The following is a 23,670-nucleotide window of genomic DNA, read 5'->3' on the forward strand; positions in this document are numbered from 1 at the left end:
CCCAACTCCCTCAGATTCTCTTGATAGGAGAGGTGCTCCAGCCCTCTCTGATAATCCTTGTGGCCCTCCTCTGGACTCATTCTAATAAGGTAATGTCCCTCTTGTGCTGGGGACCCCAGAGCTGAACGCAGACCTCCAGGTGGGGTCTCACAAGAGCAGAGCAGAAGGGGAGAATCACATCCCTTGACCTGCTGGACACACTTCTTTTGATGCAGCCCAGGATATGGTTGGCTTTCTGGGCTGCAAGTGCACATTGCCAGTTCATGTTCAGTTTCTTGTCAACCAACACCCTCATCCTTCTCCTCAGGGCTGCTCTCAATCCATGCTTTGACCAGCCTGTATTTGTACTTGGGATTGTCCTGGCCCAGGCATAGGGCCTTGTACTTGGCCATGTAGAACTTGATGAGATTTAGTTTATCTTCTATTTTTACACATCATATAATCTCAATTTGATTAAAATTTAGATGTTAGGTTAGATCTGCTTTGTTTGGATGAGTTTATCTGCCAATAAATATTTAGAATAGTATACTGATGTTAAATTTATAATATTCAGTTATACTACAGCATGCAACAAAGATGGTGCAGGGTCTAGTGGGCAAGACATGTGAGGAGCAGCTGAGGTCCCTTGGTTTGCTCAGCCCAGAGCAGAGCAGGCTGAGGGGAGGCCTGATGGCAGCCTGCAGCTCCCCTGCGAGGGGAGCGGAGCGGCAGGCACTGAGCTCTGCTCTCTGGGGACAGCAACAGGACCCAAGAGAACAGCATGGAGCTGGGACAGGGGAGGGTCAGGCTGGGTATCAGGAAAAGGTTCTTCACCAAGAGGATGGTTGGGCACTGGTCAGGGCAGTGGTCACAGTACCAAGCCTGCTGGATTTCAAGAAGTCTTTGGACAATGCTCTCAGACATATGGTTTGATTTTTGAGTGGTCCTGTGTGGAGCCAAGAGTCGGACCCAATGATTCTTGTGGGTCCCTTCCAACTCAGGACATTCAATGATTCTGTGTTGTCTCATAAATTCTATTTTAGAAGCACACTACATTTAATGTTGTTATCACTAATGATATCCCATCGTCTGCATTGTTAGTAAAGATTTTGAGCAGTATTAACACCTGAGAGATGCCACTATCGGATGACTGACTCAAAGTTGGACTTGGTATGACTAATTTGAGACCAAAGGTCCATCCAGTTTTCCACCCACCCAATGCATGCTGGTTTGGCTGTAAGGATATTATGAGAGACTGTATCAAAGGTTTTGTCTTTACAGTAGTCAAGGTGAACAACTTCTGCTGCTCCCTCTTACTACCAATCATTTCATCACAGAAGGCTATGAGGTTAGTCAGACATGATTTGTTTTTGCAACCTGTTCCCAACCGTGTTCTTGTCCATACTTGGAAGTAGGGAAATTAGCTTCATAACTTCAACAGAGACTGACGAGAGACTGACTGGTTTATCATTCCACAGAATCTCCTTCTTGCCTTCTTTGAAGATAGGTATGGTATTTGTTTTTCTCAGATTATCAGGAATTTCTGATCATCACAGTCTTTCAGTGATGGTCAGCAGCCTTGCAGTGACATCAGCTCTCTTAGCAGCCTTGGATTTGTCTCTTCTGATCCCATGGACTTGTTTATGTCCAGTTGGCTTAAGCACTCCCTAATTTTATCTTCCTCTACTATCTCATGTATGCACAAAAAATGCATTATTTAGAAAAAAACAAACGGCAACATATCTTTTTTCTGCGGAATTAAGCTTGTAATATTACTTTCTATTTTGTGACCATACCAGTAGTGAATATTCCAGGGCACTGACTTTCTTTTTTTTCCCCTAATTTTATATTATCTGTTACTTTTTTATTAAGTCCTATGCTAATTCAAAAATAAAAAGTGAAAAGCCTGCCAGTGTTATAAAGTGAATGTAGGGTACTGTATTAATGCTAGTTGTCAACAAAACTGTTTGACTGAAGCCTGAAGGCTGTGTCAGTTTACAACTGAAAATCTATCTTCTAGAAAAAAAAAATATATAATTATAAATAGATGCATGCATATAATTATAAATAGAATCACTTAGAAGTTTGTAAGTTCTCATTGTAATTATATTCTTCAAAGGACACCTTAATAATAGTACCTTTCTGGATTTTTTTGCAGTGGAAGATGAAGCTGAAGCTGAAAGGGTTCTCTTCTCATATGGGTATGGTGCTAATGTTCCTACAACAGCCAAAAGACGACTAAAACAAAGGTAAATAGGTGGCTCCTGAATTTACTTGTTCAAGATAAAGTAAATGAATGTGTGTAAATGTGTGTAGTATGTTCTATCTTAGAAACTAGCCAGTTTGGTTAACATAAAGAGTCATTTTAATGACTTAAGAATACAGAAAGAGGGCGAAGAGTAGGATCTGTTAATGTGGTTTATATATATTAATGAGCATATAGATATTTTTCTAGGTTATTTTAAGATTTTTTTCTTATTTTTTAGAAAGATTAATTTTAATTGCATAAAAACTAAGCAGCTGTAAAAACATACTAGTTACGTTCTTCATATATATATATATATATATATATATATATATATATATATATATATAAGGAAATAAGTTCTTTAATACCTTTAAAATAACTTTGTTTAATTGCAACAAAAACATATCTGTCAGGAAATTAAGAAGGCCAGAGTTTTAGAGCATCTTTACACCCACAGTATTTGATTCCAATTACATGTTTCAGTTTGCTCTGATCCCATTTGATCAGAGCAAATCCAATTGCTCAAGACCTTTTACAGTTCTGATTATCTCTATAGATGAAGATTCCACCACATACTCTACAATATTAGGTCAGAGTAACTTTTTTTTTTTTGTCTTCAGCTTGACAGAGAAGACACACTTAAGAAGGTTGTTCTCTCAGTATTAGACTCCTTCTTTGCATTTTGAGTGTGCCTACAGTTTGCTTGAATGCAGGAAAGTACGCTGTAATTTGTGTTAGCGTTAGACTTTGACCACACTTTTTTCCATCAAAATGAGAAACCCCACCATTGTTGGTGGACACGTTGGAATAGAGACAAGATAAACATGTAGCACAACTTCACAGGATATATATCTAGCATTCAGCTATCTGTATTTCAGAAGCTGGAAGTGCAGCTTTGTCAAGGAAAACTGTTTGTTTTTGCTACAAATGTGTGTTTAGTTGGTTTTGCCCTCTTAACCTCCTGCCCCCCCACCTTCTCCAATAAAAAGAAGATTTAATGTCCTTTAGGACAGTAATACACTATGATAGTTACTGTTGTGAACTAAGGACAAATGATGGCCTGTTCATTTTTGCAGCAAAGATTTATGGGCTGCGCACTGTCTCTTCCATAGTTTATACTTGTTTTTCAAGTAAGTGTTGTCAATACTGTCAATCATATTAGACCTGTCATGCACTGAGTTGCATATTGCTGTCAGAAATCATAAAGGTTTTATGTAGTACTTAAGTTTGGCATAGCTTAGTTTACTCTCTTGCATTTTTATGCCTCATCAGATTGTTTCCTAGTAACATTTCTTTTTATACTGCATAAAATTCCAGCAAGAAAAGGGAAAAAAAAATCCATAACCTTGTTGTATGTCTGTTTTAGGAGACTAGTGGGAGCATCTTTGCCTAAAATTTCAGTTCCCTCCTCCTCTGTCAGTAGTTTGGGAACTTTTCTGAGTTTCAGCAGTTTTCTAGTTTCCTTCTTTTTTCCTACCATATTAGGTTCAGTTTTATTAGATGTAGATTATGTACACATTCAAGGATTCTGCTAAATCACTTTTGAATGATGAATCTGATGATCAGTAAACTGGGATGTCAGAAATGTTTAGAAGATAACTTCCTGAGCTTAAAAGTGGCTCTGTCAGAATGTATGCATTGTAATTCCTCTTTTGTTCCAAAAGACATTAACAGATGAAGCGAATTTTAATTCTTCATAATGATGTTGGAGACTTCATAAATTTTAGAATATAAAATTAAGAACCTTAAAAAAGCCATAAGTGTCTGTATGGTCTACCTGCTGCTGTTCTGACTCAACGATAGCTGCCATGTAGAAAAAGTGTGTGACTCCTTTGGCTCCAAAGCTTGAAAGCAAAGTCTCTCTGACACCAACTTCTATGTTTAGAGCACTTAAATAAGTACAGGTACATTTTCTATTCTCTGGAAAGAGAATCTATTACAAATGTGAATAATCTTTTTTTGAGTCCACTACCTGTTTTTTTTTTAATTCCTGACCTTTGGAATCCTAAATGAAGAGCTCTTCTAAGTTCACAACACACAATTCAGAGTCAGATTAAAACTTAATACAAAACTACCTATTCAAGCATAGTGCATCATGGAGTCTATACCTCTTTGCCTCTACTTTTTTCTGTGCTATTTCATGTCTTTGGACATAGGCACTGTAAACCCAGTGTATAAACTAGTATATTAAACCCATCTGGGAACATTCTCAAGCACTGAGACAAAATGGCACTTAATCCCAAATTGAACTCTCAGTGTAGGTTAACTGCATGAGAACTACTTAACAGTAACACTTGCTGGCCCACACTAACCCCTCCACTGTGCATAGAAACTGTTTGTGATAGTGTAAATTACCACGTGCCAGAATGCTAGCAGGGGTGTTTAGTGGTTTGCTAGACAGTGGTTTGCTAATAGTTATCTCATCCTTGAGCACTGTATAATTTTCTGTTGTAGTCGGAATCAAAGTTTTCCAGTCTTTGGAGATGCAGTACCTTTGTCCCTTTTGCTTTAAATTTAAGCTAGTCAAAAAACATATTGAAAAGCATACTTGAAATACATACTTGTGCTTATCTTTAAATACTCAAAATTCAGGTTAAGTTCACTGAATAGTTGTAGCCAGAAAAAATATGAAAACTAATGCATAAGAAGACTAATGCATAAGGTCCCTAACTAGAGATATTACAGAAGTGGTTGTTTTCTGTTTTGTACTACATGGGATCCTAACGCACATCTCATACTTCATAAACAAAACTCTGAATAACTAGTTTGGAGGATATCTCTTTCCCTCAGTTAATGTTTACAGTCTGATGCTCCTTGTAGGAGTAATTGAGAAAGAACCAACCTCTTAGCGAATGCTGTTGCCAATTTCAGGTCATTCCTCACATATGAGGTGAAAGTAGAAGATTGTCTGTATGAAAGGGTAGGTTTATAACACAAGTGAAGAATATTAAGACTTCTGCCAAATCTAAAAGTGTATTCCTTTTTACTGAGGAAGAGGTGGTGGTTATGAGTGGTCAAATTCTCAGAGAAAGTATATATACTCATCTAGCTATACATAGTCTAAACCTCAGCTTAAGGGTAAATAAAATCTTCCTGTTGGTCAGCTGTAGGCCACTTAGGCTCATATATGTTCAGTATTGTGGTCAAGAACTAGATAACACTGCTGTATTTTATTTGGAGACTCAAAGTCTTAGATTTTCAATTTATGGACAATATGCATTCAGATTCTATGATATGAACTGGAGTAACTCCTCCCTTCCTTTGATATAGAAGTTTTTGAAAAATGGTACACATTTGACTGGAAGGATAGATTGTTGTGTAGAGCCATCAGATGAGTGCTAAAGGCACATTAAAAAGGGATGAGTATTAGCCCCATGTATCTTTCTCATTGTTAGAACTCTGAATTTCTCATGTCATAGTTGTATAATAGATTGGTTCCCGGAATACCTAAATATAGAGGGGTACAGCCATAGCTTATCTAGCTCCTACAGAATGTATATTGGTGAGTATTTTTTAAGACTGATTTAAGGAGAAGCCACTTAAAGTGATTACTTAAAGTGCTAAAAAAGTAAAAGCTCATAATTAATTGAAGCATCCTGACATGATTATTGCAATTGCATAGATTGTACAAATGATACAGGTAATTACTTTGTAAGAAATACTACAATGGCATAACTATAAGAATGTTATTTCAGTGCTGTTAAATTCTATAATATTTTCATTGTTCTTTAAGCTTTGACCATTCTGTTTGGTTTCCCTGTGTAGTTTATGTATTAATATTTAAATATCGATGAAAAATTAAGGTAATCAAATTCTTAAGTATAATTGTGAGAATTTCTTTTGCATATTTGGGAAAAAAAACAACTTGAGTTTGCTTTTTGTTGGCACAGTGTTCACTTGGCAAGGAGGTTACTGCAGCTAGAAAAGCAAAACTCGTTGCTTGTAAAAGATCTGGAACATCAGAAGGAACAAGTAACACAGATTTCACAAGAGGTAAATTACTGCTACAAAAAAAATCAAATCTGTAGAAACTATAAACATTGCAGAACAGCTGTTCATAAAATGAAATATTTTCTAAACAGTGTTTATTATCTATTTGATGTCAAAAAAAATGGTCTCATAATTAACCAAAACTCTATGTTAAACGTTCTCAAAGAAGTTTATATTGTGTTTTGAAATGGAGATCAAAAGAGGGATTACTTTATAGGCTACACAAGAATGTAGGCCAGACAGACAACGTTCTGATTTCTGAACAGAAAACCAGCTAGCCAAACTAGTTTGTTCTGTTTGATAGTTAATTGTTCAATGAATACCTCATTACTTTTTACACAGCTCTGCCCTTAAATCACTTTTGAAGATATTTCTGTAAATCCTTTTGTACTTTGTTCAGCTCTTGAGTAGTTTGAATATACAAATCTAGGGAATGTTTGACATTAGCCATTAAAAAAAAAAAAACAAGCAGCTAAAATTAATCTTTTTGACAATGTTACAATGGGTTAAATTTCATGATCTTATTAACATCTGTATGTAATAGCTGAAATCGCATATTACACTCAAACAGAGAATAAATACTAAACAAAAATCCTTTTGCAATCTCCCGGAAGTAAAACTTTTTTTTTTTTTCATTATTTTTAAGATTGTCTTCCAAGTTTCTCATAGGAACCAAAGAACTGCTAGACTTGCTGTTAGATATTGCCACCATATGAAATTTCCAGCTAACTGCTTTGGGAATATGGTTTACAGTTGAATTTTTAAAGCCATAGTAATTATAAATTAACATAACTATATGAAAGTTAACTTTCTATTTACAGTCCAAATGCTTGAATTTTCTGCATATTTAAAAAACTTGGATTTTATGTATTTATATTTATAAATATAACTATATATATATATAACTATATATATGATTTCTGAGATATGTATATATGAACAGTGTATGTTTTTGTGTTTATTTTTTTGACTAATACTACAATTTACTATGGATTCTTCCAGTTATATGTTAGTAATTTGTATTTGGTTAAAATATGCTTTTCAAATGTCCTTGACTTGAAGAAATGAAGTGATGAAATCCAGTGGTATCCTTGATAATTTCTTCTATCATTAGCCTTACACTATCATTAATAAAATAGGTGCTTTATTTCCCCAAACTATCTGGTTTCCACTTTCATAGATTTCTCCTTACCAGTGGTTTTATTTACATTGCTTCTAGATCACTCATGAAAGATTTAGAACCACTGACCTTAATTCAAATTCCTGCTAAATTCCACTAGAATATCTTCATCTCATTTTTGGAAGAATTTATATGAGATGTCATGTAGCCTTTTCTTGATCTTTTGTCATATAATTGTATATTTTAAATCAGAATGTGATTCAGTAGTAATTTAAATGTCCTGCAGATAGTACAGACAGCTAATGCACAGCTACTAAGCTTGTATAAAGTTAAACTAATCTCTGTTTGCTATTTTTACTGTATGCCTTGAGCTAGTATGGATTTTTACTCCAAGGTGTCTTGTTTCTTGAAATTTTTTAAAAAGCAAAACAGATCCTTTTCATCATGGTCAGGTAGCCCATTACTATTCTTTCAATTGGCGGTTGGTTCAGACATCTAGGTGAAAGCTGATGACAAAGTGATTGCACCAACTTTTGTTTTGAACTTGGATTACGTACTGGAATCCATACTTGGATTCTGCTACAGTATGTATGATACAACCTTTTAAAAACTTTATAAAGGTGGGAAAAAAAGATTACAATAACTACAATGGGTGCTCCTTGTAAGATTCTTTTTATAGAATATTCTTATCCAATTGCTGCTGAGGTTTACAGAAAAGAGAGCTTTATAGATAAGGAATCATATTGATCTTCTTGTAAAGTTTAGCCTTACCAAGAAGTAAATGCTCACTTCTCCATTCTTTAATTCATTTGATGGAACTATGGTACCTGCTTGAAAGTTGGAACCCAATGGAAAAGCTCAGCTGCTGAAAAAAACTTACCACTCTTCAGTTAGTCCCATTATAGTTTTTCAGGCTTTATTTAAGTGTGCAGAATCTTGTGTGTTCTCAGGTGTTAAAAGAATGGCGCAGGAACACATAAGAATCTTGTACATTTAGGCAGAAAGAAATTCAAGTTGCTTACAAAAAATAATACTATTGCTCAATAATAATGGTTAATTCATTTGTATATGTGTACATGAGTAAAATTGATGTGAGAAATGCATTTAGCGCTTAATTTATTATGGTTTAACAAAAATCTCTTTTAGGTCTATAGAATCAAATTAGGCAGAAAAGCACTACTATCGAGTGGGAAGGGATAGCTGTTTTTAGTAAATGTGATCCATTCTAGCTAGTAAAATTAACAAGTGAATAGATGAGTTAGCAGCATTGAAACAAGCTTACAACACCTCACTTGTTCTTTCCTACTGAAGTATTTCAAGTCTTATCAAGGAGAACAGTGAGGAACTTCACACTGTGATGACAGAATCCTTTGAAATTTGGTAGGCTATCAGGAACAGGTTCTTCCAAACAAGAGCTGCATTAATTTTGTTTCTCCTTTAATGGCAGCCTCAAAGTTTTATGCTGATATTTTTAGATCATCCTAGACATTAATGCTCCATGTCTTGAAACTACCTCTACGTCATGTAAAGACTTCTTCCATTGTTTTCCCAGAACGGATCTCTTTGATAGCTTCTGCTGTCAGAAAACTAATAGCTTATTTTTTTATTGCTTATCAATTTATTGAAGATTTGTTTCTTCAAAAAGATGGTTGCCTCTTATTTTTACTTCTCTACTATGAAACTGATAATTCACTGTGGACTAGAGTAACTTCTTTAACTAATTTATTTAAATAATAAAGATTCATATGAATTTTAAGATGTGCAATGTTATTTTCTTTCATTACACTTTTTAAAACATGAGGTGAAGATAACTCTCCTTTTAGAAAGGTCAGTATGTTGAACAAGCAAAGTTTTGTCCAAATTCTGTTTTTTAATAAAAGTGAACCATTACATTGTAAGTTCTTTGCACATTTGACAGAGTAGAGAGTATTATAGTAAAACTGCAATAAAATATAATGGAATCAGAGAAGGAAGGAAAAGAACTTAGGCAACGCAGCCTCATGTTTTGAAAATTGGGAATGAGATTAAAATCTGACCTTAGGAAAGTCCTAAAATATTACATAGGCTAGTTCTGTAGGAAGGTGGGTATTTTGTTTTGTTTTGTTTTGTTTTTCTGCTTTTTTTGAACAACAGTGTATAGCACAACTTGCTCCTCAGTCTGATTTGGCAAATGCAGATTATTTAATCTATTCAGAAACTTTATAAACTAATTGGAAAGCTTAATGATTAAATTCATTCCATTAGACCTGTTTGTATCTAAACTTTAAAAGATTTTAATTTACTTTCTTTCAAATCTAGTTAGTGTTCTTGACTTGTATGTACTCCAGCAGCTGAAACTGCTGAAATCTGGATGTTTGATCTTAATTCTGTATATCGTTTAGTGAACGATATTGTTACACTGCTCAGGATACAAACCGTATCAGTTAATATTTAGCATTGCATTTTATTGTTTTATTCCTAGTGATCCTAATTTGTGCAGGGAATAAGGCTAGAAAGGTTTGTTTCCTATACATAGGTATGACAGGCCTTTTATACTGCTCTGTTAAACATCCTGTTGGATTTTACAGTTCATATGCAGCAACTGATTAAAGAAGAAGGGACTTTTTTCCATTATTACTTTGTCTTTATTTAGATTCAATTTCCAACATGAAAATTCCATTGTGAGAGTGCTATTTCAAAAAGATGTCACTTGTAGTCAGTACAGCGAACAAACAGAGGCCTTCTGTATACTCCTTTTTTTTCATAAATGGAAGCTGTTACATTAAAACACTGAAATATGCAAACTAGGAGAATATAGACACTAGTAGCATGATTGTAGAGAAATTATATAGCTTGTTGCGTTTTTGTGAGTTAACAGGTTTGGTTTTGATATTACTATGCAATTGGTAATAATTGATTGTGATTCAATAATAAAGACATCATTGTGCTTTATGAATTTTAAAATTAGTAATGCTTTTCTTTTGTTAGCTTGACAGAGCAAATTCTTTGTTGAGTCAAGTTCAACAGCCATATAAATACCTCATTGAAACCGTGCAACAGAGGGATTCTCAAATAAGTCTACAAAAGGAACGTATTGCACAACTTGAAAAAGATGTCAGGTAATTAAGATTACTGTTTCTTTATTTTAAAATTAAATTAAAATAATTTATGTATTTATCATTAGAAAAAAAAAATGTTATTGTCCATAAAGTAGCATTGACTAAGTCTAGTTTTTATGCTGGAACTCTAGCTTCTGTGAATTCTCTTATACAGTCATAAAAATAGGCTTTAGGTTTGGAAAAGCAGGAATGAGGGAGTCAGGTTTAAAATGAGTCTGGAGTTGAGAAGAGTTCTCAGGAGGTAGAGGAAAATTCAGAAGAGTAGAAGGAAAGAATGACGTACCAGATGTACAAACGTAAAAGTAAAGAAATAAAGTAACAGAAACGTAATACTAGTCCACTAGCAAAAGGCAGCTCAGGTGTGACATGAGCAGGCTTCCTGTAGTGTAGACTCTGATTTGCTGTTCTGTCCAGCTGTCAGAACTCTCCGATCACTGAGCAGCTTCCCAACATCAAATACCTTTATAAACTGTGTTTACCATTTGGTTCCCAGCTAAACTATTGTAAAATAATTTGCCACCTGATTTTCAAGGATGTGGATAGTTGTGTCCCACTGCACTACAGAAGAATAAATGTTTTATCTGTTAGGCATTTTTGCGGTGTCTTAGTTTAGGAAATGCACATGGTAATAATTATGAAACATTAATGCAAATAAAAACACATTTTTTCCAATAAACCTGTTAAATGAATGAGAATAGAAAAAGTAAGTCTCACCATAGCTAAATACTTTATCCTACATAGTGTCTTACATATACAATCATAGAATCAGTTAGGTTGGAAAAAACCCTAAAGATCAAGCCCCACCATCAACCTAACACTACTAGGCGGTGGACCCAAGCCTACCATTAAACCGTGTTCCTAAGTACCACAGCCATGTGTCTCTTAAATACCTCCAGGCATGGCAACATCTCCACTTCCTGTGTCATCCTGTTCCAATGTCTAACCACAGTTTCCATGAAGAAATTCTTCCTAATATCCATTCTGAACTTCCACGGTTGCAACTTGAGGCCATTTCCTCACGCATTCATTCAGAGTGTTTGAATGGTTTGGGACAGTGTTCGCTAAACCTTAAGGATACCTAAAAAGGCTTGTTATACAAATTGAACTATACAAAAATTAATACATTTAGAAATAAACTGAAATCTTCACTCATAGTCCCTGACAGGGTATGTTTCACTGGGTTTATTTTTAATTCAGTAAGAATAGATTATTTGATTTTATTCCAGAAACAAGTGTTTTATTATGTTCCTAGACTTGATGTATTACAACAAAAACCTCACCTCAAAGATAAATTATATTTTTCCAGAGAATGAGAACTATATTTTTCCAGAAGATGAAAAATCACAATAGTCTGTCCATACGTAAGGTCTTAACTTCTAATTGTGAATGAAATAATCAAAGAATTCATCAGTAGCAAATGAAATTTTCAGTTATAGGTGACTTGAATTTATTTTTATTTATTTATTTATTTTTACTATTAATGTAGCAGTAGTTTATTATTTGTGTAGTGCAAAAGTCTCTCAAAAGCTAGGAAAAAATAAACATTGGAACATTTTCAGTCCTACGTTTCTTCAGATGAGGTCTTCATAGGCGTTTAACATTAGATTGGTCAGTTCATTTCTGAAAAATATGTTTCATGCCATTAAAATATATAAGAACTTAAATGCCTTATTAGCATTGATGCTCTTGAGTTTCTGTAGCTCATCACAAATAATCTGTATGCCCAGATATTCTTCCTAAATTTAGCCTGCAATTAAGGCACTTAAATTGAGAACTTGGTCGTGTTAGCTTTCCTTAGTAGCCCATGGAGGAAGTAGCATCTCCAAAAAATAGTTCAGATTTGTGATGGAGCGAATTATTTGTCAGAGATGCCTGTTAGTCTCCACTGACTTTTGACCTCTTAAAGTTCCTTAAGGTTAGGGAGAAAAATGTACCTGCACCACACAGTGAGCATCCATGGTAAACATATACCAGCAATACCCAACTGTGGCAAGCTGGGGTGTGCTCACCATCGGTCAGTCGTTCTGTAAACGAAACTGGTCTGACAAGAAACTGCTTTTATCCTTAATGGTTTTGCAGCAAGAAAATAACACTTTACACATCAGGTGTTTTAGTAAGAAGCTTTTTCCTGTAGTTTCCAATATTCCTTTTAAACTGAAATGTCTGATATTCCCTTATCACAGTTTTACCTCAGTTTTGCCAGTTTCATAGCCCAGTGAAAATCCTTGGAAACAGACCAAACTGTATGCCTTTTTGTACATATTAGTAGTCCTTAAATTCGTTGTTGATAACTACCTGTTTAAAACAAATTTCCTAAATTATTAGCTTAGAGTCCCTTGAGCACTGGAGAAATCATAATCATGTATAAACTTGATAATGTTGGTTGTTTGCTGTTCCATATAATGTTGGTCATTTGCTTCTCTATATCTGTAACTGGCATCAAATGTAGAGGAAGGGATCTCTAACCAGACAACCATTATATTCCAGCAATCCTCTGTCAGGATAACCTTTTGTATCTACTAATGATTCAGTATATCTACTGATTTAGATTAAATTAAAATTAAAATGGCATTAAAATTATATTAAAATTGAAATATCCTTTAGGTAATTTCAGTGGATATTATGTGGAACATTTTGGCTCTCATCTATTGCAGAACTGAATTCAGAATATGATTTAGATAAATGAATAAAATAATCCCTACCAAATGTATTCCAAGTAAAGCTCTGCTATATAAAAAGATTTAACAGTCTTTCTTAGTTTATCAAACAACTTTTTGTTGGTTTGTAAGTGGAATATTTTTGAGAGTACAAGAAGAGTGGAATAGACTCAGACAGATCCTTTTAATATGACTCTTGAGAAATCCATCCAAGATCCATCCAAGTTTACTTCCAGCATGGTATTCAGAGTTCACTTTACCCAGAGATGCTTATGTGTCCTTATGTATAAGCTTCATAGCTCTAGAGCTATGTCTTCCTTACACAGAAGAAACTATTTCAGTGTTGTTCAAATAGTATTCAACGTTGCTTGTTTCAATAGCTGGCAACTTGAAAGAAGAGTAATGGTCAAAATATGAACCAGAGTGAATCAAGGCTTGAAACTAATATATTCCATCAGATCCGGAGCTACTTTGGTTGCTTGCTGAGAAATATTTCTGTTCTGAATACCTTCCACACAGCTGTGTGGATCTTTAGCCATACCTTTACCAAGAACTGCAAGAGCTATTCTGGTTGGGGTAAATGCTTCGATGAGCAGCTGTCAATACTGTTAATTATTTCCATGGACGACTTAGGGACCCATCATGGTTGTGTGGTGCTACTGCTTAACTTCATGTGTAAAGGTGCATGTTTGCTGCCACTCAAAGATGAGAGAAAAGGTTACCTAGGGGTAATCAAAGCTTTTTCGAATATTAGCTGTGATCACTACTCCTGTCCTCCCCACCCACCACGGAATTTTCCTGGACAGGCTGTCCACTGTGCTGGCATTCTGCAGCAGAGAGAACTGAGGTACGATTGGGAGCAGGCTACCTTGTATGCTTGTGTGCTCAGCCGTGTATCTGCAGATATGCTTCAGTAACAAAATCTCTGGTCTTGAGTAACAAGGCATCTACAGGATGAATTTTTGATGGTCCACATATCTCAAGATATTCTATTAAGTAACCTCTCATTTATGTTAGTACAAAAAGCGCTTTCATTAACAAAATTAAATAGTGATGTTTAATAAGAGCAGTTGTATGTATGTGGATGACTGCTTTGTATTATAAAAAAAGCTCTTGAGTATGCAGTTCTTTAACCAGAAATGAAAACACTGCATTTAGCACTCCTTTTGAAAAGAAATGCCTTGTAACGATGTCATGCTGTGGGAAAATAAGACTATGGATTTCATTCTTAGGTGTGTAGTGAAGTAATTGTAGTTTTGGTACATAGTTTGCTGCTAAAACATCTAGGTATATAAATAACTGGCGACATTAAACAGGACTTCATTCATAAAGAGAAGGTATTTATTTTAAATGTACTCCAATTTCTCAATACCAATTGCTAGTTTTAAAAGTAGCTCACTTATCCGAAAGCATTCCTCAAAAGCCTAACTGTGTGGCAAACCTAGAAGTAGTACAAGGATTTTGCTAACTAAGAAGCTATATACTGAAATGTTTCTTACCTAAACATTTGGGGTTTTCTAATTGCCATTCAAATATTATAAAGCTCTGCATACAGTTTTGGTTGAGTTTTTCCCATCACAGAAGGAGCAATGAGCTTTTTATGAGAATAGTACCATTCTGTGTAACATGCATCATCTATCCAAACACTACTGCAACTGGCCTTTTAAACAAAGTTTGTGCAACTATATATATTTTTTTCTGCTAATATATGTTTTCTGATCTGTATTACAACTTTTAAAAGTACAACTTAAAAAAAAGATTGTGGTTGTTTTCTTAGATTTTTATGTTTTTTTACAATTTAAAAAAGTAATTCTTTTTCGGTTTGGACACTGTTCGGACAGTTCTTACACCACCTGAAGCATTCTGATTGAAATCATTAAACAGCAGTCTCCTAAATGTCTTTAAAAATTTGATCTGTCATTATTTAGCTGCACAGTGAGAGATCTCTTCTGAAGAACTTATTATTCGAAGAATTTTTATACCTCCCTTTTTAAGTACATGAGTTAAAAAGAAAACTCAACTTAAGCTTTCAAAACTAGCTGCCTTCTCTGAGCTAATCATCAGTAATTTGCAGAGAAGGGATATACCCACGTTGTAGGTTCAATTTTATGTACAAAGCCTTCTCATATACTATTTTTAGATTTGATCGTTTTGATGGTAATATTTGGATATGAACACAAAATGTGAAAAAAAAAAAAAAAAAAACACACCAAAATTGAACTTCAATTTTCAACTTTATCTTGCTCTAACTTGAAAGTAACAGAAAGAGACAATCCTTATTTCATAAAGCATTTAGAATGCATGATTCTCTGAAAAAGAAACCTACTTTTTGTCAAACTGAACAGAAGCAATAATAAAATCCAATAATACATAAAACCATGTTTATTTAGTGTGTCCAACATAAACATATTATCCTAAATATCTAATAATAGAAGCTTCTGTACAGGCCAGTAGCTGGTATACTTGGATCAAAGATTTAAAAGATGTCTCAGTTGCCCAAATTCAAAAGGATTTTAAAAGTCTGAGACTGGGAAATGTTAGTATTCATTCTCCAGGAAAAAAAAACTTCACCTAAAAATGTATTTCTTATGATATCCAAGCTACATTGCCTGTAGATCCTGAGGAAAGCAAAACAAAACAAGCCAGTGATTGCTATAAGCAATGGGTGTGTAGGAGACAAGTGTATTCCCTGGTAAGTCCTGTGCTCCTTTTCCCTGGATTCATGCCTGAGTAGGTCTTGAAAGCATGGTGGAATGAAATTGCATGTCCTCCTAGACATGTGTTTATTTATTTATTTATTTATTTATTTCCTCTGGAAACCTATGCACACAGGAGAAGCATGAGCTGTTTTTAGTTAATTCTCCAACTGGACTTTTGGGGGATATTTGGACTTACATGATATATCACAAAGGGTACCTTCCCCACACTCCGAATGGAACAGCCAGTGGCCAGGACTGTGGAGCAGAGCAAGGTCTACACTTGCCCTTCAGTTTCAGAACAGCTGTTTGTGCTGTTAAATTACTCAAAGGATATTAGATCATCCCAACACAGTCCATTTCCCCCAAGCATTGACATGTTTTTTCACCCGAGACTGACTGTTCAAGTCATTGGAAGATTTATTTTGATACAGTGCTGTTTAATACTTACACACATCTCTGCACCATGAAAACTTGAAAATATGGTCAGTTAAAAAAAGGTTAAGATCCTGTGTCTTCAGGTGGAAGTTAAAGCCCTGGAGCTCAGCTACAAGAAGCTGGTTTGTCTAGACTCATAGGTTATGGTTTCAAGATCATAGTAAGACAGTTAAGACACGCTGTCACCAAATGGGGCAGTCTTATCTTCAGCATTAGGTTTCAATTTGGTTTGGTGATCCACATATAAAATGACTTTAAAAACCACTCCAGTGTTCATTCAGGTCAGTAAAGCGACCTACTCGCGAGGTCACAAATTTCCTAGTACCAACACAAAGAGAGGGAGTACCATTTTGTGGTTAGGGATAGGGAGGGATGATCTTTCAGCAGCAATTGCCATTTAGGTCAGCTGAAATGAACTGCAAATGAACTGCTCTCAGATATGTTGCACTGCAAATTAGAACTGGATTAGTTTAAACTGCTTGCTGATGGAAGTGTGAGATGGCTTAAAGTTAGAACCACGTTGACCTTTTACATCCAAGATGCCTGTTCGGAACAGGGAAATGTTCAGTTCTTAATAGGGAAATGTTCATTCTTCTTCCCCAAACTGAACTTTAAGAAAGTTTTACTTAGTCATTATAGGTGTGAATTTATTAATGTTATTTCTGATAACTCTGCTTTCTCACTCTGTTGTGTATATATGCCTCTTTTGCAGTATTCTTTCAGAAGTGTATGAATTAATTTTTTCTGTCTGCAATGATGTAAAAGCATAAGTGTTGCAAAATCACTAAATCTGAAGTCTGAACTTGATTTGGTAATTCTATATTCAAAGGGGTTTTATACATGACAAAACACATTAAGTCCTACTGATTTACAATAGCAGTCTAATTCCTATATTTGACCATAAACAAAGAAAATTAGAACAATGCTGAGGCTGCTCCACATGGATCAGTTGTGTCATGTTCTTTCAGGAGATGTAACTAGTATAACTAGAATGGGTTCTATTCTGTGGATGAAATTAAACCTTGAACATGAATTTCTGGTTAGTCATGAATACTGACGTACATGCTTATTCAGTACGCTATTTAAGACATACAGGAATCTTTTATTGTTGCTTTTCTAATACATTTGTGAGTCATTCTCTAGATGGATTGGTTTCTGCTCTTAGGAAGTACAGAAATCCAAGAAAAACTTTCATATCAGTAAGTTATAACAAATGAACCCAGAAAAATCATAGTACAGCAATTTCATCATGATTAAAAACATCACAGAAAATGTTTCTTGAAAATACTGTATTCTTGAAAATACTGTAATATCTTTGTAGTTTTTCATAAATGTTAATACTTTCCTTTTAAATAACTCAGTAAAGCAAAAAAATAATTTGGCCAAAGTATACACTTTTTCCAAATTCTAGTGAATTCGTAGAAGTAATTAACAGTCATAATTTACAATACAGAGCTGGTAAGGAACTGCCAGAAAATCTCTGGGACGAAGGATGATGATGTTGCTCGTTTAAAACTAGCAAATGATGCACAGACAATTAAAGAAAAGATTGATTTATCCTGTTGATTATTTCTTGTTTAAATGTTGGGAATACTGAATAACTTTTGTTTGCTATATATGTAATCACTCACTTCAATTTATAAAATTTTAATACATTTGCTTTTGAACTCGTGACCTGATTCAGTACTGCATATTTGCATTCCATATGCAGAGTTGCATTTTGCATAGTTGTTGATTCATATTACAGTTTATATTGCAAAATCTATTTAGTTAAGTCATGATAATGGTGTATATAACATTGGTTCTAATAAGAAAAATTATGTCTTTTAACAAAACAAAATTATGTGCTGGCATTGGGTATGCATTAGTGTAAGATTTATTGTTGAAATCTGTTGTTTGGGCTAAATATGAAAATACATTTAATTGTATTAGATGAATTGCTGGGTAGAAGGAATGTGTATGCAGAACAGTGTTCATATTCTGTAATTACGAAAACAAAGGACAAAGTTAAACCTGATGTTGCACTATAAAGACATACCTGTATGTTGAAATAGTTGTCACACTGTTCACAAGGCAAACTTGATTCCTTTGATTCTCTTGTAATACAAAATAAAAAATAGCAAAAATACGTTTACAAGTTCTGCAGAAACTACAGAGAAAGGGAGAGCTGCACATTATGCTTTCTTGTATTTATTTTCAGAATTCTAAATACAGTAGTATCAAAAGAGGTCATATTGAGAACACAGTGTGTGCTGTTTGTAGTGGTGCAAACAACAAAAGGAATTCACTTTTTAATATGTAAGTGCAGATATAGCAAACCTTACTCTACTTCTAAAATGAGCTCATTTTGCAAAGAAGAAACCAACAGTTAATAATAGAAGGTTCTGATAATGTTTTTAAATTACCCTTCAGAAAATTAATTAAATAAATAAGATTCTGAATAGAATTACACTTTGACTAAATAAGATTTTGTATACATCAATGCATTCAGGCCCATTTATAAAAATTCCAGTGCTTAAACATACAAAAGGATCATCTGATACAATTACTCGAGCAGATTTTCATTGTTGACAGTATTTAGCTTTAGAAAATGCATGTTTCAACCAGAATACAAGATTAAAAGAGATTATCTGTTGCTATTACTGAATTTCCTATCCTCTTTTACCAGTCTTTTAAATAAAGAAAAGACGGCTTTGCTGCGTGTCAAGAATCAAATGGCAGCAGATTTGGAGAAACTTCTAACTCATCGTGAGGTAATCTTGTAGTTCTTGTGTTACTACCATAAACTACATTTTCTCTCTCTCCTGAGCTTTAAACCATGGGAAAAAATGGTTGAGTTTAGTTTGATTTTGAGTGTTTTTGTTGTTGTTTGTTTTTTCTGCGTAATCTTGAGAAACACAGATGATGTCAAGCATTGTGGAGATTATGAGTTGTATTCTCAGTTGCTAAATTATGTCTGTTGACTTAGTCCCACTGCCTTTTCTTATGAGTAAAACATATGTGTTGAAGTGTTTCGAATTTGCAATCATTTAACAACTATTTAGATAAAGGTGATGTAGTTGATACGCATGCAATCTGCAATACCTGCGTGGGCCAAAGTATGCCCAGGATGTCTCTCTGCTCTCTAGACATCAAGACCAAAAACCTGGGCAAAGCATGGCACAGTTCATTTCCAGTGCACACATCTGAGTTTCTCTTCAACTCTAAAGTACAATTCAGGGATAGGAAACGGGATGATAGTCACCTAGGCTTCATCCAAAGTCAAAGTACTTCTGTATGTACTCACCTGAGTTTTATCCCAGCCAAGAAGTCAGGGTGCTTCTGGAATATACTCTCACATCTAAATGTATACGAAGTCTCGCCGTTCAGACATAAATGCGTTATATGGGGATTCCCAAAGGCCTTTTGTAGAGATCTTGCCCTAAACAATCTTAAGAGACTAACTTGTTGAGGAGTATGGGAGAAGATCTTTCTGCAGATTAAATGTCTGAAACAAAGGATAGAAATGAATTACGTTTACCTACATGTTACATAAATATGGATTTTCCCCCACACTCCATGACAGGTGAGTTAACTATTTCCACAGTAATATGAAAGGTTTGCTAAAGCTACAGAATACTGAAGATACAATATCAAAAACTGAGTAAGAGGAGTTATTAAATGACCTTCCAGAGTTGCTGAATGTTTTGGCAAAGATCTGAAAAGAAAATATAACATTCATGAATCAAAATTATGAATGTGAGGAAGAGCAACACAAGCTATATACACAAGGTGATGGAACATAAATAACATGTTACATGTTCAGAATGATCATCTTGAAGTCCTTGTATCAATATTTCTCTAAAAATACCCCTTCAATTATCACAGAAAAAAAGAAGATGGGGAGATGCCTTTCAAAGAATTTGCAACTCTCGTAGTGCAACCTTAGAAAAGATACCTTATCACTTATTCTATTACCATTATTTCCACAGAAACCTGACTATTCACACATCCTGAAGTCCTCCCACTCCACCTCCAAAACTCTTCTCCATCTCCTTTCCTTGCTATTGCTCAAAATTCCCTCCTTAGATCGGTACACCAAAACTCATCTCACGAATTCATCCAAAATATTTTGTCTGTGCTAACCACTTTAAAAAAAAAACAAAAAAACTTTTTTTTGAAAGAAGTCAAAATGATTTCACTGACTGCAGAATTTAAGTGAGCCCTAACGTAAGTGAAAATTGTACTGTCTTTCTCCTGAGTGCAGATCTCAGATGTGAAACAATCACCTTAAATTAAAACAGAAAGAACACAAGTTCTTAACTTGTTTACTTTCTAGGCTAAATCACACTGGGTGGTCATCTGATGCAATATCTTCCCAGAACAGTTTTTACATTTAACCCTCTGAACTGATTGTAGTGCTTGTGAAGATCCATGAATGGTGATTATAATACTCTAGTTACAGAAGAGAGTAATTGAACATGCTTCCCCAGAGTAATTTGCAGGTGGGTGTCGTTAACCCAGTAGGATCATCAGTAGGTGTATCAGGAGTGATCATTTGATAGCTCTTATTTCTGATGTCTTTATCTACATTGTACATTTAAATTTCAAATTTAAGACCGAGTCTGTTACACACATGCAGTTTGGATTTTGTTTGGGTTTGCTTTTGTTTTTTTTGCTATGAAACACACTGCTATCTATTAATATAATAGAAAATATTTTAAGCATTTTTAGATAATTTACAAGACTGCAATTATGTTAATTATATGAAAAATAGTCTGAAGAAACTAGTGAATTAATTGCATAAAGGTATAGTGAACTTTCTGAATTTCCAATATAATAGGACCTTGGCAGATTGATTTCAAATTTAATTATTTCAAAACTTCCTGTTCCTACGCTCTCCTAAGTAGTGCTGCTCCCAGGTAGTCCTGCTCTCAAATACTCATGCCTTTGGTGCCTTGTTCTCCAGAACAGGTACTGTATTGTATTTCACCTTCTTCAAAATCCCTTACTACTTGTTAGGACCATCAAACACTTGAGTCCTGAATCAGGTGCCAAGTATTGATCATCTTCATCAAGTGAAGAGTGCTGTAGGAAGGATACTTCATGGGAACATGCACCTTGTTACTCTAGGTATTGTGTATTATCTATAGGTGGTCTCATATCAACCAACATGCATTGCAGATGATTAAAGTGAGTAGAATATGATTAATAAAACAAAAATGTATAAAATGTCTGCCTCAAAGCAATGCAACATTATTTACATCCAAATAATAGCCCCTATGACTACCCACTTAAGCTGTTCCTGATGTGCAGCACTTTGCTTCTTTGTGTCATTTCACTACTTAAAATTTTCTGACTGTGGCCAACAATGCAAATTGAGTGAGACAATGCTGAGTGAGACAGGCTTTATACAAAATAAGAAACCAAATACTTAAGTCTGCAACAGACTTCATCATGAATGCTCCTTGTACCCTGGAAGTTAAGAACTTGAGCAAGTATTTCCAAAGTTATTTAATTTTTGCCAAATTTCTTTTTTATACATGTATCTGCTAAAAAATCGTCCCTATTAATTATATTATTTCACCTAACAGCAACAATATTCAAGTTACCCATGCAAAAAAATAATATAAGTACTGAAAAAAAAGCATTAGAAATTGCATGTTTGGAGAAAGAAAACTAAGAAATGCTAGTACAGGGCAGAGCGGGGGGAGAGGGGTGGAGGAGGAGGAGAAGAAAAACAATAAAAATAAGCTAAAGTTCTTTTAAGAAAATGTTTGGAGAAGTAACTTTTTTTTTTTTGCAGGAGGTGAGGGGGTGATTATGTTTACCTTATGTCATTTCTGTTTATTCCTAATGCAGCCTTTTATTTTTCAATTTTAATGCAGGCCTCTTCCAGTAAGCTTACTTTTTCTTGATTTATCTAAAAGGCAAATAAGTCATGCATTGAAATCTTCATGAAGGATAGGACAGCTTAGTTTACAATGAGTTTGTCTTCAAATAATTTTCTTTGCCATTTTAATAAAAAGTTATATCAGATATGAAGCAACGTCACAGTTTCACAGTAAATATCCCTGCTAATAGAAAAACAAAAGGCTATTCTTGGACTAATAAAGACTAACTTCATTTAGACAGGGTGTTTTGAAATATAAGTAATATGCATTCTTCAGATTACATAAATTATTTGTAGAAATATGGATTACAAAATATGGATTACGGTTTTAAGTGCTACATGCTGTCATGTAATATCAATATCAGTCTTGTTTAATCACTGTGCATACTGAAGTATCATCTCTTGCTAAGAATTACCTTGTTGCCCATGTTTGCAAGTAAGGACAGTAGAATTCTTGAATAGATAAACCCAAGATATTCATACTTGATATAAACTAAGGTTTTAAGTGTGTTAAAAGTACAAGCAAAACAACAAAATAATGTTAATGCTGTCTTACGGTGACATGTTTCAATAAGTAGATAGTTTTGATTTAAGGTTTTCCAGCCTGTGTGGTCTCAGGTTGTAGTAACTCTTTTTAATGAAATGTTAGAAGGTGGGTGGCTGGTTTTGGTGGGGGTTAGTTGTTTTTGTTTTTCATTTTCATCTCCTTGTGATATCAGCTGGATTCATAACCCTTGATTTGGAGATACTGATAGCATTTTGTAAGCTTTTTGGATAAAGAATTTACATTTATGCTTAATCTTAGTTCACTTTTCACTTAATTTTGGAAGAAAAAACTTTAATATTAAACTCTGAATCTTGGCAGAATCCATACAGGGCTCTTATGTGAGTTTTTTTTATTACAGGAAAAAAATGACACTACATATTATTTCACGTAATAAAATAGTTCATTATTTCAAATTATGTAGACTAAGCTAATTTGATTATTACTATATTTTGCTGTGGAAATTAAAATGAAAAGTGGTCATTTGACTATGTGCATTCTGAAAAAGTTAGGTCACCTATGTGGGAGAAAACCAAGATTTTTTATTTTATTAATTTTTAATTATTTCTTGGCCTTCTATTTCCTTTTTTTTTGTTGTTGATTAATTTCATAAATGAATGGGGAAGACATTTTAATACAGTTTCTCGTGTAAATCATTGAGAATCTGCTGGTACAGTAAACATTTCTATGGATTTCTTCTTTGCATGGATAAATGCAGATTTTATTACTTGAGAACAGGTTCAGTGGCATCACTGAGAACAATCTGTAACCAGAATCATGCTGGATGATTGTGATGTTTTTAGAGGTTCACGACTATGGCCTTCACAGTGCTGCTGTCCTTTCTGAGCTATCAGAAGGAATTGGGGTGTGCGGTACTGCAATGCCATTTGTAAGCCCCTCAGTGCATGATATTGAGTACAGTAAGTACAGCCAAATTTTTCAGCTGATTTCTAACTAAGAAACTTTATGTTTTGTCAAGATAACCAATAGGGTTTGTAATTGTTTTTCCAGATCCAACAGAAGAGCAT

The 23,670-nt window shown here is 34.4% G+C and overlaps 1 protein-coding gene across 4 annotated transcripts in view; it reads left to right on the top strand.

Moving 5' to 3' along the window:
• PIBF1 (progesterone immunomodulatory binding factor 1) overlaps positions 1 to 23,670 on the top strand; it is a 119,510-nt gene that overhangs the window by 78,438 nt on the left and 17,402 nt on the right. For all 4 annotated transcript variants that reach the window (XM_068676054.1, XM_068676048.1, XM_068676074.1 and 1 more), the window contains 4 exons: positions 2,138 to 2,228; positions 6,118 to 6,220; positions 10,305 to 10,435; positions 18,895 to 18,979. In XM_068676054.1, coding sequence (XP_068532155.1) covers positions 2,138 to 2,228; positions 6,118 to 6,220; positions 10,305 to 10,435; positions 18,895 to 18,979 — 410 coding nt within the window. The remainder of the gene's footprint in view (positions 1 to 2,137; positions 2,229 to 6,117; positions 6,221 to 10,304; positions 10,436 to 18,894; positions 18,980 to 23,670) is intronic.

Source organism: Anas acuta, chromosome 1 (assembly GCF_963932015.1).
Source record: "Anas acuta chromosome 1, bAnaAcu1.1, whole genome shotgun sequence".
NCBI classification, from domain to species: domain Eukaryota; kingdom Metazoa; phylum Chordata; class Aves; order Anseriformes; family Anatidae; genus Anas; species Anas acuta.